At 41.2% G+C, this 24,490-nt stretch overlaps 1 protein-coding gene across 1 annotated transcript in view; it reads left to right on the top strand.

Annotated features, from left to right (window-relative positions):
• CSMD1 (CUB and Sushi multiple domains 1) overlaps nt 1-24,490 on the top strand; it is a 2,644,830-nt gene that overhangs the window by 317,024 nt on the left and 2,303,316 nt on the right. The window contains exon 2 of the mRNA XM_082250071.1: nt 19,682-19,898. Within this exon, the coding sequence (XP_082106197.1) occupies nt 19,682-19,898 (217 nt within the window). The remainder of the gene's footprint in view (nt 1-19,681; nt 19,899-24,490) is intronic.

The raw sequence follows: 24,490 nt of genomic DNA, 5'->3' as shown, positions 1-24,490 counted from the left end.
GGGCGATATGACTCTGGGAGGTGGGGATCTTTACCTGGCTTAGGGATTAGGACTATCAGCGCCTCTCTCATTGTCAGGGGAAGCTCTCGATCTTCAAAAAGTTGGTTAAAGAGTGCTAGAAGTCTGGGTAAAAGGAGCTCCGAGTATTGGGCATAAAATTCCACTGGGAGTCCATCAAGCCCCGGGGATTTCGATCTAGGGAACCTGGACACAGCCTCCGCAATCTCATGTTCGGTGAGCGGCGCCTCCAGCAATGCCACCTGTTCAGGTGACAACTGCGGGAAATCGACTGTCCGTAGAAAAGAGTGCATGTCCGAGTGGTCAGCAGGGGCACGGGAGGTATAGAGGTCACTGAAAAAAGTGCGGAACCTGTCTGCAACCTGCGGGGGGTCAGTCAGGGGGGCGACGCCATCCGTCGTCAGGGAGATTACAACCGGGGGGCGATCCTCACAGTGAACTAAATAAGCAAGAAGCTTTCCCGCCCGTTCGCCATGGGCGAACAGTCGTTGTTTCTGAAAGAATAACTTCGTCTTCGCTCGTTCAAACTCTAACTGGGCCACTATCTTGGATGTCAGTTTGTATTGTGATTCATTGGCCTGAGACGGGTCCGCCAAGAACGTGCTCTCAGCCGAGGCAAGGTTGGCAGTTGCCCGGGAGTAGGCCGCCGCTGAGTCTGCTTTAATAGCCTTGACTCGGGATTGTAGGGTGGTTCTGGCGTGCAACTTGAAGGCTTCCCACACTGCCCCCGGGGAGGCAGTGTGGTCATTGTCAGCGAAAAACTGGCGCCAGGAGTCCGTGAGCCCGCCATCCTCAGCCAGCAGGGTCAACCACGCCGGGTTGAGCCTCCATGTCAGCGGCGGCCGACTGTGGGGCATAGACAGCACCACCCAATAAGGACAGTGATCCGACAGAGATCTAGGGGCGAACCCCGCCTTGAGTAATCTAGGGAGCAAGGGCCGGGACACCAATATCAGGTCAATTCTGGACATGGTGTGATGGGAGGCCGAGAAGCAGGAAAACGACCGCTGGGAAGGGTACAGTGCACGCCACGTGTCCTGGAGACCAAAACTATCCATCATCCTAGCAAATCTAGTGCCACCCACCGGGGCCTGCGGCTGGAGCGCGGCACCCAATCTATCCAGCGTCGGATCCAGGACATTGTTGAAGTCTCCGATCCACACAGCCGGCAAGGCCGGGTGCTGAGCCATAAAGGTAAAGCCCTCCAGCAAGACAGAGCCACGGAACGGGGGCGGTATATAGTAAGGCAATATGAGCATAGGTTCACCAAATATAGAGACCCTTAGAAAAACGTATCTCCCAAAAGGATCGACATGAGACTCCAGGAGCTGAAAGTGAACGGGTTTCGCCACCAACACAGCCACCCCTCGGGAATGAGAGGTGTAAGCCGAATGGTCGAATGGTAAACCCACCCCACCCATGGGCGTTTGAGTGACAACTGCATGCTCCCATCCAAATGTGTCTCGACCAATACCAATATGTCCGCCCGCAGCTGCTTGAGGTTGTTAAATACAGCCGTCCGCTTAATCCTATCCCTCATACCCCTCACGTTCCACGTTGAAATTTTCAAGGTGGCCGTACCCATTTAACCAGACAGAAAAATATTTGAGCTCCCGGGGTCTCGTCACACATAAAAGAATAGCTGTAGACAAAAGAGCCACAGAGGGCACATCTCGATTATGACAAAATACACAAGTGGTACCTTAGCAAAAACATTAATAACATGTCCGTACTGGCATATAGAAAATTGTTGTACTAACTGCAAAACTTCAGCCCCCCACCCTGCCCTGCACCATCCCCAACTCGTGCGGGCTTGGATCCCCAAAAAACCCAACAAAAATAGAGTCCCTGAGACAATCTTAGCACAGCATAAGAACAAAAAAAAGGAGAGTTGCAGAGTCCAGCCGCCCGTCAAACACAGTCCCCCAGGAGGCGCTGTGCACAGAGGGACGGCACGACCAATTACAAAAAGGGGCACACTAGAGAGTAAAGAAAAATGAAACAGGGAACATACACCTGAAACAACAGGTGCTAGGGGCGAAAAAAAATTCGCTGGGCAGCACAGTCCGTGAGAGATGTCCACTCCGCAGGAAACGGAAATGATAAAAATAAAAAGAAAAAGCAAATGGAGCATAGGAGGGGTGAAAAGAAAAAAAAAAAAAAGTGAAGGGGAGAGAGAAAACCAAAAAAAGGGCAAACTTGGTGTTGCAGTGCTCCGCCGGAACATGCGACTAATCATGGGTCCGCAGGCAATAACTGGAGAAGTACAGGGCGGCAATGTTGGATCTCATCAGCAAGCTGGTGGCTCGCCGAAAGGGGCCAGATAGTAGGCCTGGTTCACAGGAAAAAGTTGACATGATGAGGGTATGCAGTTCCAAGGATGCGATGCAGGATACTCCGTGCAGGAAGGTGCCAGGCAAGAGATAGGGCAGTTTACATCAACCGAGCAACATCCCAGGGGAAATTCGGGTGGAGAAGGCAGCGACCCCCTCATCCGCGAGCTTCAAGGTGCTCCAGCCAGGTGATGACAGACTCCGGATCCTCAAAAAAGTGCACCCTGTCTTCTCCTTCCACCCTGAGGCGAGCTGGGAACATCATGGCATATTTCAAATTCTTAATACGCAGTCTGCGTTTGGCCTCCTGGAAGCTTTTACGCCGCCTCTGGACCTCCGCAGAGAAATCCGGGAAAATCGCGACCCTGCCATTTCCAATCGGGATGTTACCCTTCACCCGTGCCAGTCGCAGGATAGCGTCTCTATCCTTAAAGTTGAGGAACTTCGCTATGAATGTGCGAGGCGGTGCTCCCTGGGGCGGCGGGCGACCCGATAGACGGTGGGCACGCTCCACCACAAAGGTGGGCGAGAGAGAGTCCCTACCGTAGGTTTGGATCAGCAGGTTTTCCAGGTAGGAGGTTGGATCAGCACCCTCCGATCCCTCAGGCAAGCCGATAAACCGTAGGTTACAGCGCCGCAGCCTGTTCTCCATATCGTCTTGCTTCTGGAGGATTTGATGCACTTGCTGCTGCAGCCTGTCTGTGGAGTTCTGTAGGGGGGGGAGGGAGTCTTCAAGCCCGCTGACCCTGTGCTCCATTTCAGTGACACGCTCCCTTAGTTTCTGCATGTCCTGCCTAATTAGGGATATGTCAATCTTGACCTCCTCAATCCTAGCGGTGAGGGTAGTCTGGCAGACCGATATTGCTTCAAGCACCCTGGCTGTGTCTTGTCCCGCCGCCGCTCCCGCCTCGAGTTCCTGGGCAGCGCCATTTTGGGATGCAGTGTCCTTCTCCTGGCGGCGGAATTTATCAAGTTTTGCCACAGTGTTCGTAGGTTTTTTCGGCGGGGACATGTCGCCGCGGGTGCCCGGAAGGTAGGTAAGTAGAATCGGGGTGTTCAACGGCCGTGGGACCCCAGGATATTCAAATTAGGATATCGATCCGGCGGAGCTCGCTTCACCAGCGTCTCACTTCATGCTGCGCCAGGCCACGCCCGGACAATAAGCCTTCTTTAAATATCATCCGTCTTTTCAAAAAAATTCCTCAGGAACTTATTTGGCTCTCTATTAGGGGAGTAAATATTTGCAAAAGTACATACCTGCATGGATTTCCTCCCACACTCCAAAAAAAACATACTGACTGGCCCTATTATGTATGAATAAGAGTTAGGGACCTTGGATCGTATGCTCCTTGAAAGCAGAGACTGATGTGAATGTACAATATATATGTAAAATGCTGCTTAAATGATCAGCACTATATAAGTACCTGAAATAAATAAATATATTTTATACCTACTAATCATTCCATACCTACATAACATTTTCAAGCTGGATTGAAAATCCCAAGCATAAAAATGGTCTAGAAAAACAATGTCATATATGCATGCTTTGTTACTTGTCCTGATTACTACCCAACAGTTTGAAGTTAGCATAGTGTCAAAAGGGGAAGATATTTAAAAAAAAAGTTTGGGCATATCATTCTTATCTAGAGATGTTTTCTTTTTCTGCCTGAAATCCTGTATTTGCCATCTTCTTAATAGTTTAACATGTACATACTGCTAATATATAAAGTTCACTTGATCAGTATTTTGGCGATCACCTGAAAAAACCTATGCCAAGTAAGATATCTAGTCTACTATTATTTACCTCTCCTTCTGAAAACAGTGGTTGCCTGACAGTTATGCTGATATTGTGGCTTCAATGTTCTCTTAGGACTTTACTGCATACTTTGTGTCAGAAGATTTTTAGGCCAGGATCAGCCAGGTAACTCACATTTTATACAAAGATCAACAGTGGCAACCTTCATAATTCTCTGAGCACAGGTGTCCACTAAGAAGAAAATACATTATGATCTTATATATGAATATACAGTATGATGGAAGAGAGCTAACCTAACGGGTGGATTGGAAATTACACAGGCCTAAAGGCTTTCTCCCTATTTTCTATGTGATAGAGCTGAATGACTGAGTGGCCAATCACCAAATACCAAATCCCATGCTATTCTATACACAAAAGAACCAGGGTAAGAGGCTCGAGAGCAAGCAAGGGAAAAGTAAATATGTATGGCTAATGGGGCCATGATTAAAGTGAACCTGTTGCTTAAAACATACTGAAAACATGAATTAATTGTATTCATTTTAAAATTTTTAGCTTTATACTATTAATATTATCAATAAAAAAAGATACAAAAGCGAATGTTTTACAGATCAAGATTATTGTGATTCATATTTTTTTTTTTTTTAAGCAAAACAGAATATTTATGAACTTTAAGTACTAATTCTCCTAATTCCTCACAACAAAACATTTATTTCATCTTATTAATCTTTAACGGAGTGCTATGCTTCACAGAGCTTATTAAGTCAACTACTTTTCTTCAATTCCCCAAATAACCTTTAGCTAACCTTGAAAGCAGAGAAACATTTTTGCAGGTGATTGTTACATTAAGACTATATTTATTGCTACTAAATTTCAAAGTATTCCAGTCTTTTAATATGTATTCATGCATTATATTTATACACTTCATCTAAATATGTATCAAGGTTATATAAATGATTAACATTAATGCTAAACATAAACAAGACTAGAGTTAACATATTGCCATAAAATTACTAATTTTTTTGTGCCTAATATTTAAAAATCTGGAAAACAAGTCTGCAGATAACTGTAATGCTAAAACAAAGATTCAAGGACTACTGTTTATTTTTAGCAATTCTTTAAAAGATATACTACTACTGATGACAGGATAATAATAGTGCATCTGAAAATAGAAATCCCTGGGTAATAAAAGGTCAAAAGGAGAATAGTCTATTCGAAGTAAAGCGAACTAACACTTACGAGGCTGAGGGTGATTGATAGAAACATAATTTCTAGTCAATTTGGTCACTAGTTTGAAGGAACCGAAAAATGAATGATTGGAATGGTAAGGGATGTGAAATATGTGTCATTTTTTCTTTATGGCCTTAATGACAACTAATAGAAATATAGATTATTTTTTTTTTTTTATATGACTGGTATATGACTGCATGATTTTCATAATTTTAACCAGCACTACATTTGAATCAAATGGGAGTGTTATCATGAACGTTTTGTGAAACAAAGGTGAATAAAGAAGAAAGGAAACTGGGCCATGCAGCTATATGATCATTAAAGTGCATGTATATCCTAACACTAAACTTCTCCTCTTTGCTTCCCTTTGGTTTGCTAAATAAACAATTAAAATAAATATATATTTTTGTTAAACTGTTTGATAAGTGCAAAAAAACCCAAAAACCGCTAATTTCACCAGAAATAATGTAAGTTGATAACTTCCTGCATTCTCTTTCTGTGCACAAGGAGGGGTTATGGAGATGAGCAGGGGGGAGGGACCTGTGTTCTTTGCAATGCATCAAAAACAAAGTAGACATGATGATATCCTCTTTGAAATTCATGTTATGTCAGAAAAGAAGATAGGAGCACACTATGAGCTTAATTTATTAAAAGGAAATAGCTTGTTCACTTTGCAAGAGAAATGTCCCGTAGCTTAGTGAATGAGTCGATTTGCTAATAGCACTTCCAAAGAGAATTTTCAGATTGCAAGAGAATTATCCCTTAGCTTAGTGAATGCGGAACAGGAGATTTTTATAGAGTGAACAAAAGACACATAGAAATTGCATGAATAAAGCTATCTCTTCTTAAAAATGCAAGAGCAATCTATATAAAAAAAAACACGAAGAGAATAAATAACTAAATAAAAAAAAAATAAGAAAACAAGAACTGGCCCTTTTCTCAGTAGTACTATTAAAATTGCTCATTGTGATTAACCATATTGAATAATTAAAGGCAGATTTTAAAATCCTACATGTGTTTTTTCAGCTTCATACATAAGTGCAGTATATGTGTTTTTTCTTTTCCTATACATCACTGCCTGAAGCCATCCCTGCTGTATTAATTACTCTGTAATATAAAGTGATCTCCAGGTAATAGTTTCAAATTGGAGCTGACTGCTGCTTCATCTTCCAATGATATATTTCTTCTATTATTTCATATTACAGTAAATAAAACAGTAGGGTTGGATATAGTCAATACTGTACAGGCACTAAGAATGAAAATGAGAATGGATGCACAGAAGAGGGAGCAGGAGGGCATATTAGAGATGGTTTGCCAAATATCCAGCTGATTTTTTCATATCTTGACCCCACGAGTAGGGCTTGTGTCCCTTGTAAAGTTCAATATACTAGAAAAAAATAAATTGTTTAGTTAAAGCACATTCCAAACCAGATGTAAACCAAATATGTATCTTTTCTTTAAAGGTAAAAATAGATTATACATACATTTTTCTTGCTGTACAAGACTGAGAACTAATTTCATATTACTCACTCTAGAACCAACCAAGCAGCAGATATATTACAGAGTAAATGAATGTAGATGGTAACTATCATGATAACTTACTATAACTTAAAACAATCTTAAATGTTCACTTTATTACTATTACTAATTCATTTAATATTACCATATTGCCTTATCAGTTATTCCCAGTTAAAGTTTTTGCATTTCTCATATCAGCAGCCTAACAAAAATAAACTAAAGAAAGTCAAATGGATTTTTACATTACATACCAATTGTGAATTTAAAGAATGGGTTTCCTTAAAGTGAATCTTCCCCCTCAAATGAAAAGTTCCTCCTGTCCACTCTGCTTCCTGAAAACCAACTTTTTAAAAAAAATTGGGTTCAATCCTGCCTCCAATACACATAATTTGTCTAGGCAAATGAAGTGTACTCTGCCTGCTGTGCCTCTTGGGATATGTACATCACATTATTTAGGAGGCCCTAATGTTTCATTCACAGAGGAGGAGGGAGGCAGGCCTAGCAATGCATCATTGAGAGGCTGAACCCGGAAGAGTCAGTGGGCTTCCTGATGATGTCACATACATCATTTTAGATATGTGTCTCTCCTGTTAAAATGTACCAGAAAATATTAAAGTGACATTAAATGATATCCTTATTTTACAAAAACAATCCATACACATCCACTACTTTAGGTTTTTCTGTCTTTCGTGAGCTCCTTAAACTCCCCCCCCCCCCACCTCATTTTTTTTTTGGTTTGAAATGAGCAGTGCATATTAGTTGTGGTCATGTGCACTGCTCCATTTACACTACAAATCCCATAGTCCCTAGCCCATCTTGGGAGTGAGCAAGATAGGGTGGCTACATTCTTATATAGAGGGGGACCATGAAGAATGAATTTAGCCACCCTCTTATAGGAAGCCAGATCACAACAGCAAAATTAAAGGAATTTGGAGATTTGCAGGAGGCTGAAAGTAATAGAAAGCACTTTGTTAAGTTAAAAATACATAATTAAATAGAATTCAGTTTCACTCAGTTAGGATAAGTTCATATTTCTCAACATGTTACGTGTTACACCCGTATTTAAGGTGTAACATTTTGAGAATCCACCACCTCACTCTACAATCTGCCCCCATTCCTGTGGCAGCAAGCAGGGGACCTTCTCCTTGCACTTGCTGTTAAAATTTGGAAATAGTATGGCCATGCGGGGATCTGCCCACACAGCCACTTCATTCATTCACAGGGTTCTGTGAATGAATGAACTATAACTACCATCAGCCATTGCGGCTGAAGGACTGTAGTTCTCAATAAAGTTTGAGGGTACTGGTGAGTGTTCTCTTAGTCCATAGAGCTTACTGGACTTCAGTAACTGCCTGCCTATATCGGAGCTTCAGGCAGACCGTATACTGACGGTCTGCAAGAGCCAGACCTTGTACCCACGATCAGCAGATACTTTACAGGCTCCCAATGCTTTACGGGCTCCCAAGAGAAAAAAAACGCACTTTTTTTTGCCTGAAAAAAAGTGCATGTATTTATTTTATTTTTATTTTTTCAAGGTGAATTTAGCCTTTAATTTGATCCATAGAGAGCTGTAGATTTTGGAATGATATATTGTTTAAATGCAGTTATCACTAAATTATATTTGCAGGGGGTTATTGATATAAACTATATAATTTCTGTGTAACAATATACAGTGGACTATACACATTCCACCAGCAGTATGGAGAAGAAAAAAATAATGTCCACAAAATGCAAGATTTTGTGAGAGAAATTTCCCTTTTATGGATCTTCTATATAGTAAGAGATTGTTCCTGTGATTGCATGGTCTAACAAAGATTGTCAATAGTGAGCTCCAAGGAAAACCCCACTTATCAGTAAGCGAGACAGTAATGATTGCACAGGAGGTTGGAATGTATGTGTGTGATTGTCTTAAGTGCAGCTCTCCAATCAATTGCTGTTACTTGTTTAAAGCTTGCACTGAAAAATCAAACATTAGAATGAAAAGGTGTGATGGGAATTACTGATTCACCAAAGATAAAGCAATATTCCATGCAAACCGTAAAATACTCATTTTAGATACAATTTTCTCAACTACTTTGCCTGACAGATGACTTTTTTCCAAGTTCCTGGTTCACACATCTCTGCGTAGCCTGAAACATAATCCTACTATTTATAATAAAGCTTTTTTGCTCACCTGCCTATGTATAGTGGTGATCGAAAGTTAGGGCACCCCAGGTAAAAATTTGTATTAATGTGCATAAAGAAGCCAAGGTAAGATGGAAAAATCTCCAAAATGCATCAAATTACAGATTAGACATTCTTATAATATGTCAACCAAAGTTAGATTTTATTTCCATCACTGACACTTTCAAAATTACAGAAAACAAAAAAATGGCGTCTGCAAAAGTTTGGGCACCCTGCAGATTTTTTAGCTTGCACTGCCCCTTCGCAAGGCTGAGACCTGCCAGTGTCATGGATTGTTCTCAATCATCGTTTGGGAAGACCAGGTGATGTCAATCTCAAAGGTTTTAAATGCCCAGACTCATCTGACCTTGCCCCAACAATCAGCACCATGGGATCTTCTAAGCAGTTGTCTGGAAAACTGAAACTGAAAATAGTTGACGCTCACAAAGCTGGAGAAGGCTATAAGAAGATAGCAAAGCGTTTTCAGATGCCAATATCCTCTGTTCGGAATGTAATTAAGAAATGGCAGTCACCAGGAACAGTGGAAGTTAAAGCAAGATCTGGAAGACCAAGAAAAATATGAGACAGAACAGCTCACAGGATTATGAGAAAAACAATTCAAAACCCATGTTTGACTGCACGATCCCTCCAGAAAGATCTGGCAGACACTGGAGTTGTGGTACACTATTCCACTATAAAGAGATACTTGTACAAATATGGTCTTCATGGAAGAGTCATCAGAAGAAAACCTCTTCTACATCCTCACCACAAAAATCATTGTTTGAACTTTGCAAATGAACATATAGACAAGCCTGATGCATTTTGGAAACAAGTTCTGTGGACCGATGAGGTTAAAATTGAACTTTTTGGCTGGAATGAGCAAAGGTACGTTTGGAAAAGAAGGGGCACAGAATTGAATGAAAAGAACCTCTGTCCAACTGTTAAGCATGGGGGTGGATCAATCATGCTTTGGGGTTGTATTGGATTCAATAACATTTCAGCAAATTTTGGATGGTAACTTGAGCCTAAACACACCTCGAAATCCACGGGGGATTACATCAAGAGCCATAAACTGAAGGTTTTGCCATGACCATCACAATCTCCTGACATCAACATAATTGAAAATCTATGGATAGACCTTAAAAAAGCAGTGCGTGACAGACAGCCCAGAAATCTCAAAGAACTGGAAGACTTTTGTAAGGAAAAATAGGCAAAGATACCTCAAACAAGAATTGAAAGGCTCTTGGCTGGCTACAAAAAGTGTTTACAAGCTGTGATACTTGCCAAAGGGGGCAGTACAAGATATTAACTCTGCAGGGTGCCCAAACTTTTTCAGACACCATTTTTTTGTTTTCTGTTATTTTGAAAGTGTAAATGATGAAAATAAAATCTAACTTTTGTTGACATATTATAAGAACGTCTAATCTGTAATTTGATGCATTTTGGAGATTTTTCCATCTTTCCTGGGCTTCTTTATGCACATTAATACAAATTCTTTACCTGGGGTGCCCAAACTTTCTATCACCACTGTATTGAACAAAATCAGGGGTGACGTAAAAACTTGCAATCAACCCATGAACTGGTGGTGTATCCTATTTGGTGGTTCAGTGTGGAAGGGTTAGTTGAAGTATGATACTGGAGAACAGAATAAAAAATCCTTACTATAGCATGAACATAATTTACATGAAAATATAACAGAGAAGCAGTATAGTTAGTGAAAAATAGCCCACAGATTCAAATACCCCTATTCTAATCGCATGAGACATATAAATTATTTAATGTGGTTAAAGGGTTAAAGGGTAACATTTCCTTTAGGCTAGCAAATGGTGAGTGTAGAGAAGGTTATGTGACTAACAGCTGCAAATTTACCTTCACTTGATTAGTGTCACAAATGTGACAGGAGTCACTTTGGGCATGGGGGTTGTGGACTCCAAATTCCTTTAGAGAGGTTGGGGGGCACCATACCCAGCCTTATGGGGCTCTCTTATGTTTAAGTCACCCTGCATCTGTTATGGATGCAGGGTGACCAAGAGGGTGGTGAACACTGAGAATATGGTTGGACTCCTTCAAATGGGACAATAATATGCATTAACCATATCTCTCAGGAAATATGGAGACCTATCATATTTCTTTAGACTGTCAGGCACAGGAAGTGCAGCGCCTAATTTGGGCATCCAGGAACTGGTAGATACAGCATGGCTGCTAATCATTGAAGTGCTTTTGTCTAAAATAGGGTCTGAGACAGCTTTTCCATTCACCTATTGTTAACTGTGCTAATGAGCTCACCTTTGTTCTGTCTGTCTGCCTTAAGAGAAACTTATAGGAATGTGGATTAGATGCTAAGGGGGAGGGGGGATTGTCCCACATTGTATATTTTGTACACTGTATGAGAGTGTAAATCTCTGTTCCTATTGGATGGTGAATATTTTTTTTTTTTTTTTTCATTCAATAAGTTTTTATTGAGTTTTTACATAAGCAAATATTAGAACAAATATAACAGGAATTACAGATTTTCAACAGGTTCCAATGCATGTACACAGATAAATGAACTATAACATAGAGGAATCAGGTATAACCAAAGCATTACAGGTTATAAAGAGGTATGGCAAGTGGAAAAGTGGTAGTAAAAAAGAAAAAAAAAAAAAGGGGAGTAGAATAGGAGTGAGAATCTCCACCGTTCCGGGCCCAGAACCCTAAGGAGCATTGTCACTAGGTCCGGTCGGGGGGAGCACCACCACTATCCTTATGGCTATTAGGCAGGTATTATTATTTCAAGAGAGTCTTAATGCCTGATTTAGATAGGGCCAGCTTTCCCAGGACTTTTGGAATTTTTTATATGACAGGGAATTGATTGCTAGAGATTTCTCTAGGAGATAATTGTCATTAACCAGAGATATTACTTCAGGTAGATTGGGAGTGGTAGTAGATCTCCAATTGCGGAGAATAAGTGTCCTGGCTGCTAACAGTATGTGAGTTACCATTTGTCTATGGCTGTGAGGGTATATGTCAATGTTAATATTTAATATTGCCAGTTCTGGATTTGGGGGGGAAAATACTCCTGTGCATGAGGAAATACACTGGAATATTTTATGCCAAAAACTCGTGAGGGATGTGCAGCCCCACAGGATGTGATGCAGGGTACCTGTTTTGCCACATTCCCTCCAGCAGAGTGAGGGTATTGACGGGGCCATCTTGGCCAGCCTGTATGGTGTGTAATACCATCTGTTGATGATTTTAATTGTAGTTTCCCAGTGATTAGTGCATTTGGAAAATTTATATATAGAGCACAGTGCTGTATGCCACTGTTTGAAGGTAAGATTTAGCTTCAGATCTTTCTCCCATTTAAGCATATTTACCGTTTTCTCGGAGGTTGTATCGCTTGTTAGGATATTATAGAAGGTAGTTATACCTTTATTGGCTGGGGGGTTTGATACCAGGAATTTCCATGTGGTTAGATTAACATGGGTGGAGGTAAGGGAGTGTTTCCCTAGTAGAAAAAGTATCCTTGATAGGGTCAAGGATGTTTCGGGCGGTAACTTAAATTCTGACATTATGTCTTCTCTATTTTTGAGACCTAGGGGTGACCAGAGTTGTGAGATTTGCGTTAGTCCTAGGGTTTTTAATTTGGAGACATTCAGATTACTGTACATAGTCGTGAGGATAGAAAGTGGTAGGTTGTGAATGTCAGTAGGTATGGCTCTTGGTTCTATTTTGTTTACTGTTCTCCAGGCTTGGAGAGAAGCCTTAACCGTAGGTGGCAGTTTGGCTAAGTTCCATGGGATCCAAAGGTCTCTTAGCAGCATTAGATTAAGGTTAGAGGTAGGTACTAGGTATTTTTCGATATCTGACCAAAGGGGGGTATCGTCACGGGGGGTCCAGTGTTTAAGCTGGTCAAGTCTAGTGGCCCAGTAATAAGCGGAAATATCGGGTAGTCCCGCTCCTCCTCGGTGTTTATGATTTGTGAGTATATCATATGCAACTCTTGCTTTTTTACCCAGCCATAGGAATTTCCTCAGTGTGGTTACAAGAGTGTGTAATTGTGTTTTGGTGAAAGGGACAGGGAGGGCTCGGAATAGGTAGAGGATTTGTGGTAAGATATTCATCTTAATAGCAGAGATTCTAGCCCCCCAGGATAAGTTTAGGGAAGCTATCCTTTCTAATTCAGATGTTAGCTTTTGTCTAAGGGGGCCTAAATTATTTTTAACAAGATCTGTGGTTTTGGAGGTAATATAAATCCCCAGGTACGAAATCTTGTCTGTAGTCCAGGGAAAGGGACAGGTGTTGATTAAGGTTTGTTTAGTTTCAGGAGATACTCCTAGGTCAAGGATTATCGATTTCGTGGTATTAATTTTGTAAAATGAAATTTCACTAAATTTAGTCAAGGTTTGGTATGCAGCGGGTAGAGAGATTTCGGGTTTCGTCATCATTAATATAATGTCATCTGCAAATAAATTTATTTTATGGTCATAACCATCAATTTTAAAGCCATGAACATGTCCGTTAGAGCGTAGGGCTGCAGCAAGTGGTTCTATAATTAAATTAAAGACCGTAGGGGATAAGGGGCATCCCTGTCTGGTACCATTGGATATGGTGATCGATTTGGACAGTGCCCCTGAGGCGAAGACTCTGGCAGAAGGTTGTGAATAAAGTGCCATAATGGCAGAAAATATATTACCTCGAAGGCCGAATTTGTGTAGGGCGGCCGTCATGTAGCTCCAGTTGACTCTGTCAAACGCCTTCTCCGCATCCAGGGAAAGGAGGAGAGAAGGCGTTTGACCTTTTTCAGCCATGTGTAGCACATTTACTATACGTCTAGTAGCGTCCGAAGTTTGGCGACCTGGTATGAATCCCATTTGATCTTTACCTATGAGGGAGGGAATCATCTCCTGTAGGCGCCCTGCAAGCATTTTGGCATAAATTTTAATGTCTGTATTCAACAGAGATATAGGGCGGTAGTTGCCCGGGAGAGATGGGTCCTTCCCTGCTTTTGGTATGGTAACAATGTATGCTCCGAGCATATCTGCAGGAAAACTCGTCTCGGTTGCAGCTTTAGTATAAACATTCAGTAGATGTGGTATTAGAGTATCGCTGTATAATTTATAATATTCACTTGGGAACCCGTCGGGTCCCGGGGATTTACCGTTGGGAAGTGAGTTTATAGTTTTCCTAATTTCGTCATGTGTAAATGGTGCATTGAGTATAGACAATTGTTGTTCGGTAAGGGTCGGTAGGTCTAATTTGTCCAAAAAGGCAGATATTTCAGCTGTAGTCGGGGTGTGGATGGTATTGTCCTGGTCAAGATTGTATAGTGATTGATAATAGGTTGCAAATTCATTTGCTATGTCTTTAGGATGGGTATATTTGGTATTCGTCTGAGTGTTAGTCATGTGGGAGATTTTGGATTTAGTCTGTTTGGCTTTGATTCTATTAGCCAGTGTTTTTCCAGGTTTGTTAGCGTGAGCATAGTATGTCGTTTTGAGTTTACGGAATATTTTGTCATGTTGTGTAAGCAAAAGTTGACGTAGGTCATGTCTCAGGTCATGAAGGGTATTGCCTAAGGATGAGTCAGGTACAGCTTTGTGTTTTTGTTCTAGGGTGTTGATTTGGGACAGAAGGTTAGAGAGTTTTTGGTTGTATAATTTTTTCATTATAGAATTTTGTTGGATGCATATGCCTCTTATGAATGCCTTATGGGCACCCCATAAGGACCATGGATTAGAGACCGAGTTTTCGTTTAAACTAAAGAATTCCTGCAGGTGCTGGGATACACACTTACCAACCTGTTCATTCTGAAGGTTTCTGATGTTACATCTCCATACTTGCCCTGCAGATCTCGGGATTCCTTCATTCACAGTCATTTCTATTGCTGCATGGTCGGACCATGTAATGTTTTTAATCTCTGCAGAGGTAGTTCTTCCCAGGAGGTGCCAGTCCACCAGAAAGAGGTCAATCCTAGAATACGATTTATGTCGTGCTGAATAGAAGGTGAAATCTCTTTCTGATGCATGAAGGCACCTCCATGCGTCGTAGAGATGTTCACTATTGAGTAAGTGGAGCAGAGAAATCCTACGACCTTTTGGGGAGGCAGAGGTGTCTATGTCCGGATCTACTGTGAGGTTGAAGTCTCCACAGATGACCAGGTTTCCATATTTCTTCTTGGCAATGAGCTTAAAAAGTTTACGCAGGAATCTGAGCTGATGTGTATTTGGCGCATAGATTGTGACAAAGGTCATTTGTAGATTATTAAAGTCTCCTGTAATGATCAGGTAGCGGCCTTCTAGGTCAGCAATCTCTTCCTTCAATTGAAAGGTGATAGTGTTTTTTATGGCAAAAAGGATTCCTTTCTTCTTAGCTGGGGATGTTGCTAGGAAAATGTTGGGAAAGTCTCTGTGTGAACACTTGGGATGGTTTGCGGTTTGGAAGTGTGTCTCCTGGACTGAAAGGATGTCGGCGTTTGAGGATTTCACTTCTTTCCACATTGCGAATCTCTTAACCGGGTGGTTTAGACCGTTAGCATTGATTGAGAGACACTTGAAAGGCATTACGGTGGGTATTTTGATTCATTTATTGGCGATGTGGCGCTAGTATAATTGATAGCCCGGTTAATGGCTTGGTGGGCTTCATGAGAGAGAGGAATGAAGGTATAACCAGTGTGTACAAGATGTGCATTGGAAGAACAAAACAAAAACGAACAAGGAAGAAGGGTATGAACTAGTAAAAAAAGGGACCGTAGTATAGGTCCGTGATTAACCGAAACAGTTAATAACAGTTCTGGGTGAGGGGCCATATGGATTTAGGAAGATCCATGGGCCTGGGGACCGTGATTTTGAGGATGAGTAGTGGGAAAACCATCCGCGTGGGATTTGTTGTTTTGTTTTCCCGATTTCTTTTTGGACACAACATTCCATTCCTCGGGTAAATGAGAAGGGCCAGGCCCCCTGTGGGGGTTGGTTATCTCCGCTGGTAATAGTATCCCCCATTTTTGAAGCAGGGCAATCCCTTCTTCAAGCGCTGTGACTGTGGTAGAGTTCCCATTATAGGTGATGACCAGGGAAGCGGGGTACTTCCACTTGTGTGGAATCTTGTGGTTTCTAAGCGCTTTAGTAATGGTCGATAGGTTGCGTCGTTTCTGTAGAGTGTGCCGTGATAAGTCCGGCAAGATTTGCAGGCCTGCAAACTCTCCTGACAGGTCATTGATTTGGCGGGAAGCTGACATGACTTTTTCTTTAGTTTGAAAAAAGTGTATTCGCAGCAGGACGTCTCTGGGGATTTCTGCTGCTAGGAATGCAGGTTTTGGTAGACGGTGAATCCTGTCAATGGCCAGATCTGCAGCAGACAGTGAGGGGACTAGGGTGGTAAATAGACGAGTCGCATACTGCATTAGGTCAGGGGCTTGTATTGTTTCTGGTATACCCCGCAGTTTGACGTTGTTGCGTCTCGACCTATCCTCCAAGTCAGCCACTTTATCCTTCAGCCAGGCAATATCATCAGAGTGGTGGTTGTGAGCGTCCACCATAGTATTGAAGGATAGAGCATGATTCCCCAAAGATTCTTCGACTATATGGATTCTGTTCCCCATGCTGGACATTTCCTGTCTAATCTGGTGCATACAAGACATCATATCCGCATGCATCGAGGCTTTGAGTGTATATAACATATTCTTCAAAGTAGTCTCTGAAGCAGGTTGACCACCAGTGGGGAAGGATTCAAAGGGATCCTGAGTATGAGGTATTTGGTTAGTATTGAGGCCTGTCTGTTGCAAGGGGTTACTGTCCATGCCATGCCACTGTTTAGCTGGAGAGTTGATTCTCTGTTTAGCTTTGGCAGGACTCTTGGAGGATGGGGAGATAGGAGAGGCTGAGCCAGAGGATCCCTCACTATCTGGATTGCCTATCTGGTAGATTGGATGGATGGATTGAGCCGGATTACAGTGTTGAGAAGAGCTGCCTCTGATCTGCTGTGTAGAGCTGCTATTTTGGAAAGATCCGGGGCTGAGATGAAGCCCAGTTTTGCTCAATTTGCTGAGCTCTGGAGGATCTCTCCTTCTTCTGCCCATGTTTGTTTATGGCCCAGTGTCTTTGTGATCCTGTCAGTGATGTGAAGCTGCGGTTGATTTGTGCGGCAGATGTCACGGTCCCCTCAGGCGGTAAGGAGTTACAGTGTTAAGTTGTCATTCCCCAGTCACCACCTTCCTAACTGGAGCTGTATGTATTGGTTGAGGGTGCCCACCGCACATGGGGGCAATATGGCGGTTATTGCCCAGTTGCCTGAGGATGTAATACTAGTTTATGTGATGGGAGAGGTCGGAGGGTGTTGTGGCCTGGTTGCAGGGGGTAATTTGCACTTCTCCTCTAAGGCAGAACACCGCCGCTTACCGGAGTGGTGGCCGCCCGATCGCGGGATCCCGCAGGAAAGTCCGCGGCTTCGGCTGTAATGTAGGCCTCAAATCCGGATCGCGGAAATCTTGGTCCGTTTTTCCCCAAACTTTCCAGGGTTATGAAGTGGGTCCCGAAGGGTGCCTCCACCGATTTTGGGGGCAATTGGTGGATTTATAGAGGTGGATGGACACCGATTATAATTGACTTCGGCGGAGCTCTTTTCCAAAGCGTCCGTCTTCCGCGGCTTCCGGTCCCGCCCCGGATGGTGAATATTATGTTCAGTCTTCAACAAGGTCCATCTGGGTGGTAACTTTGTGGGTGAAAACTGTATATAAGTCGTGTTCAATAAAGTTGTGCTGAGTTCATTCAACCTCAATCTAGAGTTCTGTCTCTTATTGGGGGAATCTGCTGCAGGGATTGCTATGGTCTTCCATACTCCCTTAGAGAATCACTAAGCTCTTGTAAGAGCTTGTGTAAGAGCTTGTTCTGCTGCACTCTCTGGGAAAAGAGAGGCTCACCCACAGGAACCTGGAGCCTTGTCGTAGGTCCAGGGTGGGTAGGAGATGCCAAGACCCTAACCAAGCTGCGGCGGTTTGTGGGGTCTGAAGTGCTTATGGTGTCTGGTGGAGTGCTTGGAGCCCTCGGAAAGCACTAGGAGCATCTTTCAACGGAGGTACCAGGTCTGGGGTGCCCTGTTCCGTTACAACAAATATCTTGAGATGTGCTCCTGTCCTTCAGCTTTATCTACCTTTCTTGAGGGACAGAGGCAGAGGTGGGGGACTTGAGTCACACAACTTGACTTAAGTCAGACTTAAGTCACCAGTTTGAGGACTTGAGACTTGCTTGACTAAAATTAATAAAAGACTTGACTTGACTTTGACTTGGTATTCATGACTTGAGACTTGACTTTGACTTGAGACATATGACTGGAAATGACTTTACTTTTTTAAGTTATTAAATATTTGCATTTTCTTAAGATGTGTTAAAGCAAAATGAATGTGCCTGTTATGTTTCTGACACCACAGTCACTTAAAACAACTCAGTGTGTTTTGATTTTTAGGACACTGGCTGTTTAACAATGGAAATACTTAACATGTTTTTAGTGACTGTGGTGTTGAAACAAGACCGGGCGAAGGATTTTGAGTTGTTTGGGCATTCAAAGTGTTTCTTTAATATGCCGGGAAAAAAGCACTAAGCAGTTTTGTTAATGCTGAAAATAAAACAAAACCTTTCCTGACCACTGACATTTAACTGATTTAAAGGTGAAAATTGGGGAAGATCAGTATTTTGACTTGATTTGTGACTTGACTTGACTTGCTTGACTTCTAGCAGGGACTCGACTTGACTTGCTTGCTTTTTTCGCCACAGTAACTTGGGACTTGCTTGAGACTTGAAGGTTAAGACTTGAGACTTGCTTGTGACTTGCACATGTGTGACTTACTCCCATGTCTGGACAGAGGATCTTCCATTCCAAACCTGCACGGAAATCTTTGACTCAACTCAGCTAAAAAACCCTTGCAACATTTCTTTCACATAGGCAAGTTGTAGCAATCTGAGTGCTGAACAAATAGTAGATTTTAAGCTATTTATTTAAAGTGTTTTTTTTTTTTTTTTTAATCAACACAGAGAACAGAACTTACATTCAATAAGATGTGTCCCTCATGCTGGTGGCCACTGTCATCATTGAAATTTTTTAGTCCTTTGTCCCTCAATATGGAGACTACTGCTGTAGGGGTTAATACAGCCGCATGACCTGTCATAGGCACTCATCAAGAGTGCAGACTATGCCCAAACTTTATACTCACCTTCTCCATTCATAGTAGCTGTACTATAGTTTCCATGAATGTAAAGCGGTCTATGAATGAAGGATGGGTGGATAAATGAAATGACCGCTGCTTCCATTTATAGATCACTTTTCACTTACGGAAGATATAGTACAGTTTCTCTGAATAGAGGAGAGGGGAAGAAAATGCAGGCATAGTCTGGAAGATTACTGCTATGGGGGTATAGGGGGAGGGGGCAGAAGACAGAGATTTAAATTAAAACAACATCCACTAGCAGAGGGGACATATCTCATCAGCTGTAAGTACCAACCCCTGTGCTGACTTTGTTTACACTAAGCTTAGGTTTTAATCACCCCCCCCCCCCCTTAAAAACAAAAAAAGTTTTGCTAGAATCATTCTATAAAATACAGTCAAAGTTAGTTTATATGAAATGTGTACTGTCTACATTTGAATATAAATGTAAGAATCTGTGTGCAATTCCATATATGTTGTTTTCTTTTACAGGGCAAAACTGTGGTGGTTTAGTCCAGGGTCCTAATGGTACAATCGAAAGTCCAGGATTTCCACATGGATATCCAAATTATGCAAACTGTACGTGGATAATAATCACTGGTGAAAGAAACAGGATACAACTGTCATTTCACATTTTTGCTTTGGAGGAAGATTTTGACATTCTATCAGTGTACGATGGACAGCCGCAACAAGGAAATCTAAAAGTCAGGTAGGACATTGTTATATTTTTTATAAAAATCTGACTCTTATGTACTCATAAGTGTTTCAGATCACATTGGAAACCTTTTGATTGTTTAATACAAAAAGGACTGTAGTACTATAAGCATGTCTGCAGCACATCAAATGTCCAAAATGTACTATATATTGTACAAAAATACATATTATTTATTGTGCTTTCAAATATATTTCATAGTTTTCAATTACATTTCTGTGCATCCAAGTAGTCACTGGAAATTGTTTGCCCCCTTTGGGTCATTTGTATCTGCTCTATGCTTTGATGCATACTTTTGTTTGACTACATCTATATGTACCTCTGTTTGTACCACTGTACATTTTCAATAAACTCAACTGTTAAAAAAAAAAACAACAGAGATAGTTTGTAGGTCCACTAGGGGTTGGGGCATCTCTTCAAATTAGACAGAAGTTATTGACCTGTGTATAAGTTATACCCATAATAAAATAAATCTCAAGGCCCACAGACATTTTCTAGGAGATTATTACAGGTGGGTAAGATTTGCTGATATACTTGGCATGCTTACTTTAAGGGGTGTATTTATAAAAAAAAATCTTGATGTTACCATATCACCTCTCCACCTCGTCCAATTAGAGAAAGCTTTGCATTCACAGAGACTATGCAAAGTGCTTCTGAATGGTGCCTGTACTGAGCACGTGATCTACTGTGTTCACTAAGCAGCAGGGCACCCACTTAGCACAGGATATAGAAGCTAGGAGTGCCTGCTGTAGTAGCAGAGATCTCACAGGTATGGAAAATCTATACTTAGAAGCTGGACCAATGTAACCATTCAAATTTTAATTATTTTTTTTAAATTAAATCAAAGGAAGCAATACAATTGTTTGACTATTTTCCCAATGTTTTGGACCAAGGTGGTGCTGTGGACATAGCATATCTTGATTTCAGCAAAGGATTTGATACAGTTCCACATAATAATCTAATACAAAAGTTGTAAGTTGCACAAGCTAGGACCTAACCCTTGGGTGGTTCAGTGGATTTGCAGTTGGCTAAAGGATAGATACCAGAGTAAGGTAGTAAATGGAGTTCTCTCGGGACAGAAAGCAGTTACTAGTCGTGTATCACACGGTTCTATACTGGGTTTTGTTCTATATCTATAAGTGATATAACTAAAGGCTGATGATTCAAGGGTGTGAAATAGGGTTGATATCCCTGAAGGTGTCTGTAACATTTATTTTTTTATATATATATATAATTATTTATTTTATTTATTTTCTTAGAAAAATTAAATCAAACTTTAATCAATATATATCAATCAACAAAGAGATAAAAAAACACCAAAATAGAGAAAAATTAGAAAGAGAAAGAAAAAAGAAAATAAACCCTTCGTATACTCCCCAACATAACCTTTAAACCTCCTCCCTCCTTTTCTGAGCTCCCACCTTTCCCCTTCTCAATCTTTCCTGATTGGCCGATTCTCTGCATACTCGAGATATGATATTCCCATCTATTCTCGTTCGCCTGTATTTAGCATTTCCATGTATCTCTCAAGTTTCTTCCAATTATTTTCTCCAAGTATATTATATCTCTCTATTAAATCCTCCCCTGCATGTAATGTCTCTTTGATGGAACATGCCTGATCAATGTTTAGTAACCATTCTTTTTTTTGTGTTCGCCAATACCTGGGGATCAGGCCTTTAGCTGCATTTAATAGGTGTGGTACCAGAGATATCTTATATTGTATCTTATATTGTTCTATATGTTTATCTGTTTTATGAAATTGGCATCCCCAAGTTTCAACCTGTATATGCTCCCCTGTTATTTCCTGACTAACCTCCATGATCTCCTTTCAAAATGCTTATATCTTAGCGCATTCCCACCACAGGTGCCCCAAGGTTCCCGACGAGCTGCATCCCCTCCAACACAGAGGGGACACATTCCCTGAAGCTCTGCACCCTCAGCAGGGTCACATATCATCTAGCAAAAAGTTTGAAACTCATTTCTGTTGTCCTGGCATCCCTAGAGGAAAAACACGCTAGTTTTAGTATTCTCCTTTTCTGGTTTTCATTTAATCCTACCCCCAGGTCCCGCTCCCTATTTCCAAGGTAAAGCGGGAACTCAGGTTCCATTTCTTTCACTAGTACCTTATATATTTTGGAGATGCTATGCTGAACACTTTATTCGGAGCTAAACAGCTTTTTCTATTGGTTTAAGTTTATCGTTTCCACGTAATAGCTGTGGCAATGTCTGTGCAAAATGTTGTATTTGCACGTGTCTCCATTTATCAGATGGCATACTCCCCCATTTTTGATTTAGCTCAAAAAGTGAACAAACCCTATCCCTTGTCATCACATCTTGTAACTGTATTATCTCCTTTTTTGCCCATCTAACAAAATATAGGTAATCTTCTTTCCCAGGTGTAAAATAATTTGTGTCTATTATTGAAGTCAACGGTGAGTTGTGTTCCCAGTGATAGTGCCTACACAGGTTATCCCATATTCTAAAAACATTTCCTGATAGCGGATTTGTGCTATTTGCTAAATCCCAAAATAATCATGGGATCAAAACCATCTTTCCTAAATCTATTTTACTTTGTGCATACTCTATCTCAACCCAACTTTTATCCTTATTATTGTGAATTCAGTCTGCCAATCGTGAAATAGTGATCGCCGGATAATACTTTTTATGATCTGGTAATGCCAGCCCCCCTACTTTCTTCTCCTTAGCCAGCACAGCATATGAAATCCTATGGCATCTGTAGGCCCATATATACTTCAGTATAGTAGTTCTAAGTTTCTTAAAGTATTCCTGGGGGAGGATAATTGGGAGCATTTGAAATTCATATAGCACTTTAGGCATAATACTTATTTTAAATGCATTTATTTTACCTATCCATAAAATGGGCCTATGTTTAAGGGAGTTTAAATTTTATATTAAGTAAAGGGATGTAGTTAGTCTTATAAAGCCCCTTCAATGATGTTGTTAGTTTATTTCCAAGATATCCCAGTTCTTCCTTGCACAACGCAAAGGTAAACATGGGCTGGATTGCCCATTGCTCTCTTAACGGCACTGTTATGTTAAAAATCTCTGATTTTAAAATTAGATAATGCCCCATATCTCCTTACTTCCTCAAGCACATTTGGTAATGTCAGCCTGGGGTTGGAAATATAGAAAAGGATGTCATCTGCATATGCAGCTACTTTATATTCCTTCTACCCAATTCTAACGCCCTTAATGTCTGCGCTCTACTGAATTGCCATGAACAGGGGCTCTAAAGCGATTAATAAACAACATTGGCGAAAAGGGGCATCCTTGTCTAGTTCCATTAAATAATTCAAAGGATGGAGATAGACTTCCATTTACCCTAATTTTCGCTGTCGAGCGATGGTATAATGCCATAATCCACGTCATAATCTTATTTCCTATTACTAGGTGCCTCAAGGTTTCAAACATAATTTCCCAGTCTACCCTGTCAAAGGCTTTCTTAACGTCTTTTGACTGCAGTAGAACTGGGTCCTTTCCCCGTTTAGCTTCATGGATCAGGAATAGTGTTTTAAGGCAATTATCCCCCCCCCCCATCCTGCTACAAATCCCACCTGATCATTATGGATCCATTTGGGCATTAAAAATGTTATTCTATTAGCTAATATCCCTGTGAATATCTTTAAATCCACATTTAGCAGGGGGATCGGCCTATAGCTTGCAGGGTCTGTTGGGTCTTTCCCCTCCTTTAGGATGAGGGTTAGATAAGCCAGCAGTGACTCCTCCCATAGCTTTGTCTCATCTCCTAGTGCATTCAAATATTTTCACAGCCATGGAAATAGCTGCCCTTGAAACCTTCTATAATACATAATCGTGTATCCATCAGGGCCTGGACTTTTCCCCGTCGCAGTATTATTTATTGCCTTAATCCCCTCCTCCTGTGTGATTGGGCATTCTAGTTGATCTAACTCCTCTTTGGGCACAGTCGGAAAATCCAGGCTCTAGGGCCGGGACTGCTGTTCTAATTCTTGAATTTATTTTAAAAGGAGATTTCATTTCTCTCTTCTTTGTTTCTTCTTCTGGGCTCCTATTTCCATCAAGATTACCCTTATATAGGCCTTGTGAGCCTCTCACAGAGTTGTCTTGATAGGCGTGGGGACATCTCCTGAGGAATCCATCTGTGAGTCTAGGCACAAATTTAAATCTCCTGCTATAAACAATTTCCCTTCTTTAAATTTAATTAACCTTTTCAATGTTTTTTTTTCAGGAACTTATTTGGTTCTCTATTGGGAGAGTAAATATTAGCAAAAGTGCATTTCATATTAAACAGTCTTCCTTTGATAAATAAAAATCACCCTTTCGGATCTGCTAGCTGCCCCTCTACCGGAAATGCAGTAGTACCATCAAATTGAATGGCAACCCATCTCAAACTATTCGAAGTTGAGTCACATAGAACCAAATTGGGAGGGTAATCTACACCTAGAAGCATGTGAGATATGTGTCTCTTGCAGAAATACTATGTAATTCTCTATTTATCTTGCATCTTTTACTGGGGCTATTCAAACCTCTAACATTATAGGCCTTATTCAACTAATGAACCAGCCAAAAAATCTACTTCTTGTATGGGA

Source organism: Pelophylax lessonae, assembly GCF_965119305.1.
Source record: "Pelophylax lessonae genome assembly, chromosome: 3".
Taxonomy (NCBI): Eukaryota; Metazoa; Chordata; class Amphibia; order Anura; family Ranidae; genus Pelophylax; species Pelophylax lessonae.
Note: the sequence above shows the minus strand (reverse complement) of the source record. Positions and strands in the feature narration are given on the sequence as shown.